At 39.0% G+C, this 15,379-nt stretch overlaps 1 protein-coding gene across 1 annotated transcript in view; it reads left to right on the plus strand.

Annotated features, from left to right (window-relative positions):
• Window positions 1-8,852: 8,852 nt before the first annotated feature.
• The window catches only part of LOC144373894 (axin interactor, dorsalization-associated protein-like), a 30,447-nt gene continuing 23,920 nt past the window's right edge, over window positions 8,853-15,379 (plus strand). Inside the window, exons 1-3 of the mRNA XM_078036878.1 lie at window positions 8,853-8,936; window positions 11,602-11,655; window positions 12,012-12,066. Of these exons, the coding sequence (XP_077893004.1) occupies window positions 8,853-8,936; window positions 11,602-11,655; window positions 12,012-12,066 (193 nt within the window). The remainder of the gene's footprint in view (window positions 8,937-11,601; window positions 11,656-12,011; window positions 12,067-15,379) is intronic.

Below are 15,379 nucleotides of genomic sequence, written 5' to 3' on the forward strand. Positions count from 1 at the left end.
TGCCGGAGGAGGGATTTCCAGTTGGTATGTGGTGTGTCCCGGGAGAAGGCCATGTGGGTGGCATTTGAGGGAGAACAGAAATAAAGTTTGTTCCTTCTTGAGTGGCTGGTGATTTGTGCCCAGCCAGACTGTGGCAGCCACCAAGGCATCCTGACTGAATCTGCAGGACACCTGGGGTCACTAGGGCCATAGGCCAAAGGCTTTAGCTCTTGCTGTGGGTGTTCTCCAAAGTCTGTGGGAAACTGTGGTCCGAGGTGCCCAGCCCTACAGTGTATTTTATAAAACATGAAAATCATTCCTTCCAAAGGAACAACATACGATGTAATGAGCCAGCTGTTCTGCTCCGGGGTCAGGATGTGAGGGTGGCCTGCTGTCATCACTAGGCAGCTCTGCACTGGTCCTGGTCTCTGCCTCTTCTCCCCTGCCTGTTCTCTGTCATACTCACCTGAGCAAGTGAATGTCAGCAGCAGGAAATTTATGTTGCTCTACCCTAGAGGCAGGGCTCAAGCAGACTCTGTGTCCTTGCCACCTGTGTCCTTGAGTCCCCTGGGGCCAGAGATTTGGGTGCCTGTTCCCTTGCTAACAAGGGATCTAGAGCGTGGGTGGAACAAGCCTGGTCCTTGAAGAAGCTGGCCGTGCTGCAGCTCAGGATGACCTGCAATTTGTTCCCAAGGCCCCACAGTGACACCCTGAGACAGGCATGGGCTGTCAGAGGCTCTGCAGCCTCCACCTGTGCCTACAGGGGCAAGAATCTGGGTGCTTCCAACCGCCTGAGTGACCATAGAAGCACGCACAGAAAACTCAGCCCACATCAGCAAGGTCCAGAGCAAACCTGAAGGACCTTTCCAGAGTCCCCTCCCAGCAGGGTCCCACAGGATGAGCCTCGTTCCTCCAACAAGGAGCTGTGACCACTCGTGTTCAAGTTGCGTGTCAGGCTGCGCTTCAGAGGCTCAAGGTCCAGGGCTGTCCTGGACGTGGGTCACTCGGGCACCTCTGGAAGCAGGTGCTCAGCATGAACCACATTGTCAGTGACAGCAGTAGGGTGTACTACACCATCCTGCACAGAAGGGGTGCCACACTCTAGAGAACCAAGTCCCACGTGTCATGGAAGCCTCTTTCTGAGGGTGGCAGCCCCAGGCCTGCTCTATTAACTCCTGCACAGGATCCAGCACGGGTAAGTGAGCCATCAGGTCCAGAGAAACCTCAAGGACAAGGTGTCCTGGGAGTGGAGCCACAGCAGGCCTCAAAGTCACCCTGGGGTGGGGAGCATTGTGAGGCTGGGTGGTTCATGGGGAAGACATGTGCTGTAGTGAGCCAGCGGTTCTACTGCGGGGCCAGGACAACAAGGGCAGCAACCCCAGCACCTGCTGGGCAGCCCTGCTGGGCCCCCATGGCAGTCTGCTATGGTCCTGGTGTGTGAACAGCTCAGGACCCTTTGATTCAGGGCTGACCATCGCTCCTCTCAGCTCTTCTCCCCCTCCAGCCTCCTCCAAGGAGGAAGCCACACCTCACAGCAGGCCAGGGACGCTCAGTGGGTACACCTTGCCCCCGAGGCTGAGGGCAGCAACCCCAGCCTGCCTTGCCCTGGGCAGCACTCTCCTCCTTAATTCTGGGATTCCTGCCAGGAAGGTCTGACAACACCCACCTCCATTCTCAGATGGCACCACTGGACTGGAGACAGGGGGGTCCTGTAAGGGGGCCATTAAGAGATGACTGTAATTTAAGATCTCCTTGATCAAGTGTGTCAATCATTTGGAAGGTTCTAGGCCAGGGAATGTTTTGGATTGTAAGGGTCCGGCGGAGCGTCGGAGAAAGAGACCACAAGTGACTGGCTTCATGAAAAACACACAAGGGGATTTTTTAATTTAGGATCCAATTCAGTGCGCTGAGACTCTAGGCCCACTCAAGAAGCAAGAGCAGCCCAAAGCCCAGAGCAGGAGTTGAACAATGCTTAAGTACACCTTTTGGGGAGGACTGGGGGGGGGCTTTGCATACATCACAGTCTCCTTTAACAAATCACCTTACACCTCGGGAAAATCAAACAATAATTCTTAGACTTGATTAGTACATTTATTGGCGGGAACAGGGCTGGCTGGAGTGATAGGTCTTTCCTAAGGAGGGGGTTACATTTAAACTGATTGGTTTGGACCCTGAATATCTACGTGAGGAATTGCACAGGACTCCAGGCCATAATTCAACTAAATGGCCAGTGGAGCCTTGTCCTAACTGCCTCAGGAATTAACCCATGCTTTGCAGTTTATAAACTTTACCCTTTCAGGATTAGCTATCAAAATCTAAAGTTGGGGGCTGGGGCTGAGGCTCAGTGGTAGAGCACTCGCCTGGCAAATGGGAGGCACTGGGTTGGATCCTCAGCACCACATAAAATTAAATAAATAAAATAAAGGTATTGTTTCTGTCTACTACTTAAAAAAAATTAAAAATCTAAAATTCAGGAATCCTCATAGACCAAATTTTCAGATCCTCCTAATTCAGGCAGAACTGTGCCCTGTGGCCATGCCCCCCAGCTGCCATCCCCGGATAGTAGCAGAACCACCCCAGGGCCACCTGTCTGGCCTGTTCTCCACCAGCCCCTGCTTCCCTGGCTCTGAGGCCCCCTCGAGAGGGAAATGTGGGAAGTGCATTGCTGATCCCTGCTCTTTGGGCCCTCCAGTCCCAGCCTGGGCTGCTGACCCAGCCCTGTGCCACCAGGCTCTCCTTGAGTTTCACGAGCCTGCCCCACACCTGCCTTGGCATAAGGGAGCCAGCAGATGATGCCTGCTGAGACCTCTCCTGTCTACTCACACCCATTTCCTTATTAACCACCCTCCCTTGGGCTACAGGAGTCGGGCTAATGTGATTTCCTGAACATCTATCACATTAATCCACTGGCTGTCACCTTGTTTTTTGAGCCAAATGAAAAACATAAACTAATCTTTAATTTATAACAAACTAGTGACACCTGAATTTCATTAAACCACGTGGGACTGAGGACACCTTTGCCTTCATTCCAAATGCATGGGGGCAGGCCCACGGGGCACCATGTTTTCTCAGCAGGTGGGATGCTGGCCAAGCAGCTGTCACCAAGGGAGGAAAGTTGGTCATGCCCTCTAAAATCTCTCATCTACTCCAGCTTTTATTTGAGAAAACTTTTCTCATTTTGGAAAGAAATACCCCAGTACCCTTGGTTCTGGAAATACTGTGACAGCCCTCTGGGAACACCTTCCATCACCAAGTCATCTCTGCCCCTTCTCCTTCCACAAATTATTTCATCCGACTCCGGTAGGTACTAGGAACCATAGTAACACTGGTCACCCACCTGGAGCACAGGTTGTGCATAGCCACTGCCACAGCTGGTCCGCCTGCTGGCAGGTTCTGCCTCCTCACACTCAATCCTTGGCAGAGACAAAACAAAACCAAAATGCACTTTTGACTTTCTTTTTTGACTTTTTTTGACTTTTTGACTTTCCCTAAACAACGATTTATGTAGCACATGCATCGTAGTGAGTATTATAACTAATCTGATGCTTTGAAGCCCACGGGAGGATTTACACAGGTCCTGTGCAAATACATGGCCACTTTACATAAGGAACTTGAGCAGCCACACATTTGGCTTTCTGAGGGATCCAGAACGTGTCTCCTACAGACACCGAGGTGGCGGGGAGGAATGAAGCCTGAGCTCATGTACCCCTGCGTCTGTCATTGTGCATCACACACACTGGCCTGCATGGCCACAGCTGGGAGGAGCATGTCTCTGAAAAACTCTGAGCTACTAGAGCCCCATGTCCCCCCAGGTGCAGGTAGATAGAGGGCCTAGAGGGGACATCACCTTGAAAAGGGGAGAAGCTCATCAGTTCAGCTGTGACAACCACTCCAAGCCCATCTGCCAGGGGATGGGGACTAGAATGTCCCAGGCAGGCACTAAGAGCAGGTGACCAGTGGGGGTAGCCGAAGGAAGATGGGGACAAGAACACTGGGCCATTAAGCAGCTGCGGTTGCATGGCCTCCAGCTAGATCCCCAGGGGCATGGCCTGTGTTCCCGCCTGCTGCAGTCACTCAGTGGATCATAGCGTGATGCTGAAGCCAGATTTAAAGTTAGGTAGTCAGTGTAGTTAGGTAAATTGGGTCTAATATCGAGTGAAATCCAAAATGGAGGCCATGCTGGGAATGACTCAGGGAAAACACAGGACAATTCATGGAATGTTAATGAAGTCCCAAAAAGGCCCTATGCCAAAGTCCATCCCAAAGAAGTGATAATGAAGTCCTTCCTGATCAGATTACTTCTTTGGCCCACCTGTGTCCCACCCCTTGGGCCCTCCAACCTACATTCCATCACCAAAACTATAAAAAGGGGAGACAACCGCACTTCCACAGATTCCACCTCTTCAGTCCCCTTCTTCCTCCGGGAGAAGTCTTTTCTGCTGTCCTTTAATAAACTTCTAATTTCTACTCTGACCTTGCCTCGGCATGCTTCTTTGGTGTTATTCTTCAGGGAAGCAAGGACTCGTCACCGGCCAACAGTCACCGGTCAACAACACAGGACCTGTATACATATGCACAGGACCACGTGTATACATATGCACAGGACCACCCCTCTTTGTCTGCAGGGCCCCTGAGATGTCAGTGACTGTGAGCTAATCTTATTCTGGGTTCTGAGCACCTTCTCCAGCCATCGCACCTACCATTGCAGTTTCCAATCTGGTGAAGGGAAAAGAAAGACTCCTGTGGGGGTGTGGGTAGCAGAGGGCTCTTGTCATCCAAGACCCTTTGAAACAGCCAGTTATTAAGGCTATGGCAGTCCAGAGGGGGACAGAAGTGTGACTTCAATGCCCCTGCCCAGAGGACCCCTCAAGCCCCTCCTCAGACCTGGGTTCTGTATCATTAATTAGTTGCATAGCTTTGAGACATTTCTCTATGGATTTAAAAAAAAATGCATTTGTAAATTAAGGAGCTTGTCACGCTATTTATTTATTTGTTTATTTTATTTTTGGTGGTGCAGGGGATGAACCCAGGGCTTGCTTGCTGCCACTGAACCACATCCCCAGCCCCAGTATCAGACTTCAAGAAAAAGTAGAGCTTTTTTGATTGAAGTCCAGGGTAGGAGCAGGGGCAGTGTCCTTTCTCCACTTTTACATAGTAGCCCTGCCCTTCACAAGATCCTGAGGATTCCTGTAGAGCAGGGTTTGAAAACTTTCTTATTTATCTTTTTTTTTGTGGGGGAGATGGTACCAGGGATTGAACTCAGGGGCACTCAACCACTAAGCCACATCCCCATCCTTTTTTATATTTTATTTAGAGATAGGGTCTCACTGAGTTGCTTAGCACCTTGCTTTTGCTGAGGCTGACTTTGAACTCATGATCCTCCTGATTCAGCCTCCCAAGCTACTGGGATTACAGGTGTATACCACCAGGCCCAGCTTTATTGTTTATCTTAAGGTACCTATTTATCCACATTCTATCTCTGCAAATAGCCAATTTTTTTCAAGCCTGGATCCTGTCCTAACTCTGAATTTACTTCATTTGTGTTCATTTAGCTAATTCAGCATTTCATTATACATAGCCTTATTTTCTTCTCTGGTTAATTATATAAGTAAATCTTGTCTCAAGAACCTTGAGAGCAGAAACCTGCTTCTAGAGACAGAATAGGCATTTAGGGTTAGGATTAGGTTGGGTTAGGGTTAGGGTTAGGGTTAGGGTTGTTAGGGTTAGGGTTAGGGTTGTTAGGGTGAGGGTTGTTAGGGTTAGGGTTGTTAGGGTTAGGGTTAGAGTTGGGGTTGGGGTTGGGGTGGTTAGGGTTAGGGGGTTAGGGTTAGGGGGTTAGGGTTAGGGTTAGGGTTAGCATGTATTATGATTTTATTCCTTTTTATTGGTGAATTTACAGTATTACATTGTATGGCTGTCTCATGTTTTATGTGCCTATTCACTCATTTGTTGGTTGACATTTGAATTTTGGTTATTATCAATAAAACTGCATTGAACATTCATGTCAATATTTTATGTGGACACATTCTTCATTTCTCTTGAATAAATACCTATAAGTAGAATTGCTGAGTCATATGTTCAGTTTGTAACTTTTTACAGTAGCTGTCAAATTTTCCAAATTGGGTGTACCATTTTATATCTCTACCAGCAGTATGAAGGGGTTTTCTGTTTCTCTGTATAGCAGCATTTATTATTATTTTTTTGATTGTAGCTATTATCAGTATACTTAACTATAGGTTTAATTTACATTTTTCTAATGTCTAATAATGTTGAATGTCTTTTCATATGCTTATTTTTCCCTCTGTAAATCTTGTTTGTGAAATGTCTGTTCAAATCTTTTACCTATTTTTTAAATTGAATTATCTCTTACCTATTGAGTTGTAGGTGTTCTTTACATTTATGTGGTGCTGAGGATCGAACCCAGTGCCTTGTGCATGCTAGGCGAGCACTCTACCACTTAGCCACAACCCCAGCCCTGATTATTAGTATTTAAACAGGAGTTGAAAGCTATACTTTTTTTTCCTGACAAGAATCCTGCTTAGGGGCTGGGGCTGGAGCTTGGGCTTATTGGTAGAGTACTTGCCTAGCATGTGCAAGGCACTGGGTTCCATCCTCAGCACCACATAAAATAAATACATAAAATAAAAGGTATTGGTTCCAACTACAACTAAAAAAATAACAAAACAAAACTATTTAAAGAAAAAAAAGAATCCTGCTTAGGTTGATAGCCACATTAAGCAAATTATATGTAGAAATATTCAAATAAAGAAACTATTACACTATAACTTCCCTGAACTCAGGGATGTATAGTTGACATTGCTAAGGGTGTATAGACCATGAATTCCTTTAAGAGTCCACATAGGTCAGCAAGAGTTTAAAAAAAAGAAAGCAAATCCAGAAAAAGGACAATGGGCCATATTTATTTGTACCTTCTTCTGCATAAGAATTCATAAAACTGTGAGACTGTGAGTAAGTGAATGACATTTTAGGAAAATATATTGTGTGGTTTCTAGCTTTGGAAGCAAGTAAGTAAATGGATGAAAATTTGACTAAGTAACATGGTGGAGCTATCTTAGCAAATGTTAAGATTTCTTGTAAGAATTTATTGCTTAATGATAAAGGATGCAGACTTTTCATAAAGAGGATAGAGACCATTGAGAATACTACTTGATCTTTAAGGATATGATTGCATAGAGTAGAACTCTTATCTAGTACTTGTTTTTTGGAACTGTGATAAACTCTCTTTTTTAATTGCCTTTTTCTAGCTAGCACTTGCTGCCATTCCTACTCCTATACCTCAACCAAAATAGCAATCTTATTTTCAAAATCTTTTGCTAGCTTTTTTCTTGCATTTTTTTAGCATATACCATAAAACTCACTATTTTAATGTGTACAGTGAAGTGGTCTTTAATGTATTCACAGTGTGTTATAACCATCACTATTGTAATTCCTAAAAATTTCTCCTACTCCCAGAAGAAAATTCATACCTGGTGTCAATCATTCTAAATTTCTCCATATCCTGGCAACCACTCATCTGCTTTCTTTCTCTATGAATTTACCTTTCCTGGACATTTCATGTAAATGGAATCATATAACATGACCATTTACATCTGACTTCTTTTATATAGCATAATCTTTTTGAAGTTCATTCATACTGTAGCTAGCATATTATCTGAGTTTCATTCCTCTTTATGACCGAATAATATCCTACTGAATATATGTACCACGTTTTGTTCATCCATTAATTGATGGACAATTTGGTTGTATGACTTTTTGATTATTACAAATAATGCTGCTATAAACATTTGTGTACATGTGCTTTGTGCGAACATTTATTTTTAGTTTTTTGGATATATCCATCTAGGAGTTGATGGAGCATACAGTTCCTCTGTATTTAACTATATTAAACTTTTCCACAATGGCTGGCACCAATTTACATTCCCATCAGCAATGCATGAGGGTTCCAGTTTTTTCCGTACTCTCCCTACGCCTATTATTTTCTTCATCTCTATTTTTTTTAAATTATATCCATCTGCATGGGTGCTAAGTAATTATTTTATGATTCTGATATGCATTTCCCTGATGTCTAATGATACTGAATATCTTTTCATGTGTTTATTGGCCATTTTTATATCTTGTTTAGAAACATGTCTAATCAAATACTCTGTCTAAAATTGGTCTTTTTTTCCCCTCTTTCTTCATAAGAGTAAATTTTTGCCTTTTACTGTCTCAGAAATAGCTTTGGATCTTCACTGTTGAGCTTGGACTAGCATCATAAATTCATCCTGGAAAACTCACTCAAGGCCTACCTGCCATTTTTAGATATGATGATAACTGGGCAAGCAGTATTTTCTGTTTTTGATTGGTGGACGGCTTTTCTTTATTTTCCATTAAAAATGTTTCAAAAGCATATTTTGATGGAGTTATTGTCATGGCTGTAATTTGGATTTGGGCAAATCTTATTGGGAAATTAATTATGATAGAATGATAACGTATCTATGGTTGATACTCTTATCGGTGCTCACTGGAAGTGTTAAAGTAGAATCTAGAAAACTATTTATTGGTTGTTTATAGAAGAAATTAGTGCATAATAAAGAAAGTTGAATTATGTGCTTTTTGAGATTCTTTTCAGCTTTAAGATTCTGAAATTTGTCCCAGTGAAATGGTATGAAAAGTATCTTATTGCATCATTATTTTGTACAAACTTTTTTTTGTAAAAAGTTTGATTCTCAGGGTAATGTAGATTTGCCTTGAAAATGTGTAATTACTTCAAAAACAGAACGAAGTATTATGTACTTTATTGTTTTTAAGAGATTTAATTTGTTTTACTTTGTTGCAGTTGAGATAGTTTGCTTTCAGTCCTTTTAAAAAAAATGTTTTCTTACAGATTAGCAAGACATCTACAAAAAGCGGCCCAAGCTCAACACAACAATTCTGAATTCACAGAAGAGCAAAAGGTACCATCAAATAATATCTAGATATATTCAATTCCAAATGAAATTGCTCTTGAGTCCATTAAGCAGAAAAATAAACAAAAAACTGTTATATTTAAGTAAAAAAAAATCAGATTGATCATGCTTTGCCTAACATTAAGTGAACATTTATACAGATATATAACTTATCACTTAATGAATTTCTTTTCTTAACTATTTAGGCCTTATTTAACTCTAACGGAAGTCATCCACACTTTAGTTGAAAAGCATGGGTAACCCAAAGACTGGAGTTTGTTCCGAGTCACTTGGAAAAACAGAAGGATTGGGAATAAGTGCATTCCACCTCAATGCTTAACTCTGAATTTTCATAACTCTTTATGTATCACCTCTCAAAGCAAAAAAGAAAACACACACAAAACCCCCCAAACCAAAAAACAAATGGAAAAAAAATTAGGTCAAGTCAAGAACTTGGCATACAGACCTGTCAGCTAAATAAACATATAAGATTGCAAAATGTTTCACTACTGTTCTTTCTTCCTTGAATTAAAATTTTTGTATGTCAAGTTGATTCCCTGATAGAGATTATGTAAAAGGGGATACTTTAAAGTAACTTATTCTAAAAGAAGAGAAGAAATGGGAGGAAACAACACCCATTTTCTCCTGGTTCAGAGTAAGTAGTGTTAAGTCAATTTTTAATCTTGTAGATAGTGAAAAATATGTGTTAGTCTTTTCTTCATCTCTTTTTTTTTGAATAAATTTTATTTTATTTTTATTTATTTATTTATTTATTATTGGTTGTTCAAAACATTACAAAGCTCTTGACATTTCATATTTCATACATTAGATTCAAGTGGGTTATGAACTCCCATTTTTACCCCAAATACAGATTGCAGAATCACATTGGTTACACAGCCACAATTTTACATAATGCCCTATTAGTAACTGTTGTATTCTGCTACCTTTCCTATCCTCTACTATCCCCCTTTTCCTCATCTCTTAAGAAAAGGCAGTGTGAAAACCCTGGTGACCTAATTCAGTCTTATTAATACTTTTCTTTTTTTGCACAAGGGGAAATGGGAGTAATTTTTTGCATAACTTTTTAATTAAACTTAAGCAAGTTTTTAATCCATAGGCCTGTGTTTATTGATTCTTAGTTCCAGGAGTTTGGGGAGAAAAAGCCCCCAGAGGGTTAGCTGTATTTCTTGCCCAAATATATTTGTATTTTTAAAATATTTAAAATCTACTTAAAAAAAATTATGTTACTACAATTTGAAAGGGTGTTTTTCGTTTTTCCTTAGTAAGTGCTAATATCCACAATAGATTTAAGAGACTTAGGATGTTAGTCCTGGAAAATAATTATCACAAAGGAAATAGCTGATATGCTTAAGGAAAGGAACAAAGACTATACACTATCCCACTTCTGTAAGATTTGTGAAATCTATCTAGGAACTGATTAGGAAGTGATCAGCTGGCATCATTGAATTAAGACTTAAAATATCTAAATCTTGATGAATAGAATCTTAGATATCCAGGTACATAAATTAATAGTTAATGAAGTATGTTATGAATATGAAGACAATAAAAAATGTAAAAAAGTTTTAATGATCCCATATTTTAGTCACCTATTTGCCTTCAATTAGTTAGATTTCTCCAGCATTTGTTGCTTAGGAGTAGAACATGTGAGCCACATGGCCTGAGATTAAAGTCTTTTGACCTCCTAAAACATTTTAAAATTACAAAACAAACAGGTTAATATCAAAAAATGAACCTTGTTAAGTGATGAGGAAAAAATTAACTTTTTCTTCATTTTCTTTATTATTCTGAGACTAGAGTTGTTGTTGATAATGCTATTGATTCTTTAATTTATAGCTGTCCAGCTTGTCATTGGTTATAAAAACCCCCAGATCTTGTACTCCAAAAGATCCAGGAGGCTGCAGGACCTAGGGGAGAGAGCTGAGACCTAGAGTCAGAAGACTTAAGTCTTGCATCCTGGCTTTGGATCTGGGCCTGGTTTTCCTTATATAAGAAATGAGAGATTAGAGAACTCTTAAGTGACTTTAAAAGGTCTTTCCTTCCTAAAACTCCAGTGACCTCTACCTGTGAAGTGGTCTGTACCTCCTCCTTTCCTGGAAGCCTGATTTCTGAGGAACATATTATTTATAATACCTGCCCAGGAGGCATTTCTGGCTGCCAGGTGTAACTGCAGACCATATCTAATTAAATTATATATAATTAAATTATATATAATTAAAATAATATATAATTAAATTATATATAATTAACTCATATCTAGACCTATCATCAAACCAAACTTGATTTAGAATTGGTTGTGGCATATTAGTTTAGAAGAGAATATATACTCATCTCTCTCCCACTTCTCAGCCCTTTGTCTTCTGATTCTCTTCTCTAAAATCTGCAAGGTGCTAGAAAAGGAAGATTAATTTATTTAAAGAAGTATAGATCTCTTTTGTAAATTTTTTAAATTGTAGATGGACACTATATCTTTGTTTTATTTATTTATTTTTATGTGGTACTGAGGATCGAGCCCAGTGCCTCACACATGTGAGGCAAGTGTTCAACCACTGAGCTAAAATCCCAGTCCCTATAGATCTCTTATAGATAAAAATTCTTGATTTTAGTAACTGACAGTTAAAATTATCTTGGGATTTATAGCATTTTTTTCCTACAGAAAACCATAGGCAAAATTGCAACATGCTTGGAATTGCGAAGTGCAGCTTTACAGATAAATGGATTTTTTTAAATGAATTATTCTAAATTATTCTGATAAGATATTAGACATTCATGCCCAAAGCAATATTATCTCAGAAGGGTTTTATAACAATTGGAATTGATCAGTTGAACTCACACTTAAATGATTTAGTTCATACTTTGTAAACGGTAGAAATAAAAGATATGATTCTAATTTTTTCTGTTTCTATTAGCTTGAATATTCCAAAAATCAGTTTGGAACTTTTCATTTTCTATCTTCAAAACAAGAAATATATTTATTTTAAATATTTTATTCTTACCATTTAAAAGACATAGGGTGCAGTGAAATCTTTGTAATGAAAAGATATAATATGCATATTTTAAATTTACTCCACACAGTCCCAGGAAGAATTTAAACTGGAGGACCTGAAGAAGCTAGAACCAAGTAAGTTTTGTTTTATATTTTTAGTGATATTTTTTTAGGAAGAGAGTTTTGTCTGTTGTGAATATTAAGATTGTTTAGCACAGAAAGTGATTGGATTTATTTCTCTTATTTTTTGGTGCTTTTAAAATTCCTACAATATTTGTATTTTTAATTACCATTTGGATTTAATCTTTATTATAGAATATATATGTTGTACTTCATCTAAATATCCAAATTAACCTTTAATTTGTCTTAATGGCTTTAATAAGATTATAATTATTTTGATAAACATTTTCAGTAGAGTCCAGTAGAGAATATAAGGTTACAGTCATTAATGCCCATTCACATTACATGTTATTGAAAACTACAGTCTGAATGTTGGGAATGCATTACAAAGTGTTTTTTTTTTGTTGTCTCCATTTTTTCCCTTCTTCAAAATTTTAAAAAGTAAACAATTCCTTCAGTTATCTTGTTGGTTAGGATATTCCCAAATAAAGCCTTTCTGCTGCTTCAAATGATTGCTCTCTTAGAACTGTCTGCAGTATGGGCAAAGGCACAGTGTGAATAACTGAATGAATGTAAGTTAATGTAGCCTTTTTAAAAAAAAAAAACTTTTTTAGTTGTAGACAGATACAATACCTTTATTTTATTTATTTGTTTTTATGTGGTGTTGAGGATCGAATCCAGTACCTCACACATGCAAGGCAAATGCTCTGCCAACTGAACTATAACCCAGCTCCTGTACTCTTTTTTTATTGAGATAAGATTGCACATCTCAGTGCATTTATGTGACTAGGAAATAGTAGATTTTATTTATCCAACTAAGTAAGATTTTTAAGTAGGGAATCATAAAATCAAAGCATTTTCAAACAGAAAGGAGTCTCAGACTTGTGATCACATTCTCTATTGAGGAAAGAAATGAAATGATTTGTTTGTCCTGTTTCACTTCAATCTCCAGTAACTGAGCAGGGCCTAAATCTCAGAACATTTGTCAGTGTATCTCAGTTCACACTAGTGCAATCCTTTTAATGTAAACATGCTTTGAGTAAGAGATAAAATATTAATTTAAGAACTAAAGAGAGCCTTGCACAGTGGCGCATGCCTGTAATCACAGCCGCTCGGGAGGCTGAGGCAGAAGGATATCAAATTCAAATCCAACCCTAGCAAAGCAAGGCACTAAGCAACTTAGTGAGACCCTGTCTCTAAATAAAATACAAAATAGGGCTGGGGATGTGGCTCAGTGGTCAAGTGCCCCTGAGTTTAATCCCAGTACCCCCTGCCAAAAAAGAACTAAATAGAATGTTCCTATAAATTCCACAAACTGCCAATATCTAATTCATTATAGCAATTCTAACAAAGACATATATTATTGAGATAGCTGAAATGTGATTGTATTGCAGATCCAGGATAGAAAAAGGATTCTCAGAGTATACTGAAGGGGATCTGATTTTCTGTTGTTTGGGTTGGAAAAGAGAAGTTAACAACAACAACAGACAACAACAAAGGAATGCATAGCAGATTTGTTGTGATTCTGGTGGCTTTTCCACAGTTTTAGATGATCATATTTCATTTCTTCAGAACACCATTCTTCTGAATATGGCAAGAATTCTGTCATTTTAATAGTTTTGGTTTCTTTATGTAATCCAGATCATAAAGTTTTGTTTTCTTTGTGGTTCTGGGGATCAAACCCATGACCTCACACATGCTAGGCAAGTATTTCACCACTGAGCTACATCTCCAGCCCTAGATCATAAGAGTTGGAGATGTTATAAGAGACACAACTTATATTCAGAAATAGTTCTTATGCCTATATCCAATGTATATAAGGATACTAATCAATGTAATATTTCTCACAAATTTTGGGGTTTTTTTGTACCTAAAACTTTATTTCTCAAAAGCATTAATAAATACTTTGTATAAGATTGAGATATAATTTATATAAAGCACAATTCACCAATTTAACGTATCATTCAATTTTTTTAGTAAATTGGAAGAGTTATGCAGACATCACCACAATCAATTTTAGGACATTTTCATCACCACAAGAAGAAACCCTATTCCCATAAGCAGTCATTCACTTCTTGCCATCCCCCTAAAATCCCTTCCAATTCCCAGCCCTATGAAACCATTAGTTTGATTTCTGTCTATAAATTGTCCTATTGTAGACATTTTATTGAAATGGACTCATATGATATATGATCTTTTATGACTGACTACATATAAGATTATTTTGAGAAAAACACATTGATGGCTTTAAATAGAAGATTGCAACAGTTGTTTATATGGTGGTTCTACTGAAAATTATGTTTGTGTGTGAGTGTGTGTGTGTGTGTGTGTGTGTGTGTGTAGAGAGAGAGAGAGAGAGAGAGAGAGAGAGAGAGAGAGAGAGAGAGAGAGAGAGAGATGATGCAGGGGATTGAACTAAGGGCTTTGGGCATGTTAGACAAGTGCTTTACCATAAACTATGTCACCAGCCCTCAGTTTTTTATGATAAAAATTATTAGGATTTTGGCTTCTTATTCAGTCACGATTTCCTATTAGTTGTTTGTTTCCAAACAAAATTTAAGAATCTTATAGATACACAGAGTGGCCGTAAAGACTGTGGATGTTTATTTCATATATTTATTATCTCTTCTCTTCCTCTGAGCATACTCAAGTACTTCTATTGCCTCACAAGATCTTTCATTAATTGCCTTTTTTTTTTTTTTTAGAATAGCATCTATATGCTAAGCACTCGAATCCTCTAAGTAACATTCTGCTAAGGACAACACTGACACTAGCTTGTAAATCCCAGCAATGAGTTTTAGGGTCACCTGGATTGGTTCTTTCACTATGCTGTTAGTAATATCTGTAGTGGTGCTGTACTACATCATTCCTAAGTACAGCTCTCCAGTTCAAATTCCTAAGAAATTATTGACCCATGTATTAGTCGAAGATCAGGTTAAAATCTATTACTTTTTTGGCTTTTTAAAAAAGATTTGGAATAGAAATGGAAAGAGTATTTTGGAGATTCACTTTATTATACTTTATATAATGTTTTTCATTTGTACTTTTCCCTTCTTGATAGTTATCTTTTTAGATGATTTTAATTTGCTGTTGCTTCTCAAAGAAACATAAGTGAGTATTCTGTATTTCAGTAGGGTAGACTCTGTAATTTGGAATTTATCCAAGCAGGGCACTTGTTGTGAGTAAATTATTGAGTTGGAATTAAATATTTTCTACAAATTGGTATTTAGTAATATTTCAGATTAAGTATACTTATTCAAGCTTTCTTTTTAAAATGTTAAGCCTCTTCTAAGGAAAATAGTGAATTCTAACTTTTAATATGTTGAAC

The sequence above is a fragment of the Ictidomys tridecemlineatus genome, unplaced genomic scaffold (assembly GCF_052094955.1).
Source record: "Ictidomys tridecemlineatus isolate mIctTri1 unplaced genomic scaffold, mIctTri1.hap1 Scaffold_52, whole genome shotgun sequence".
NCBI lineage: Eukaryota > Metazoa > Chordata > Mammalia > Rodentia > Sciuridae > Ictidomys > Ictidomys tridecemlineatus.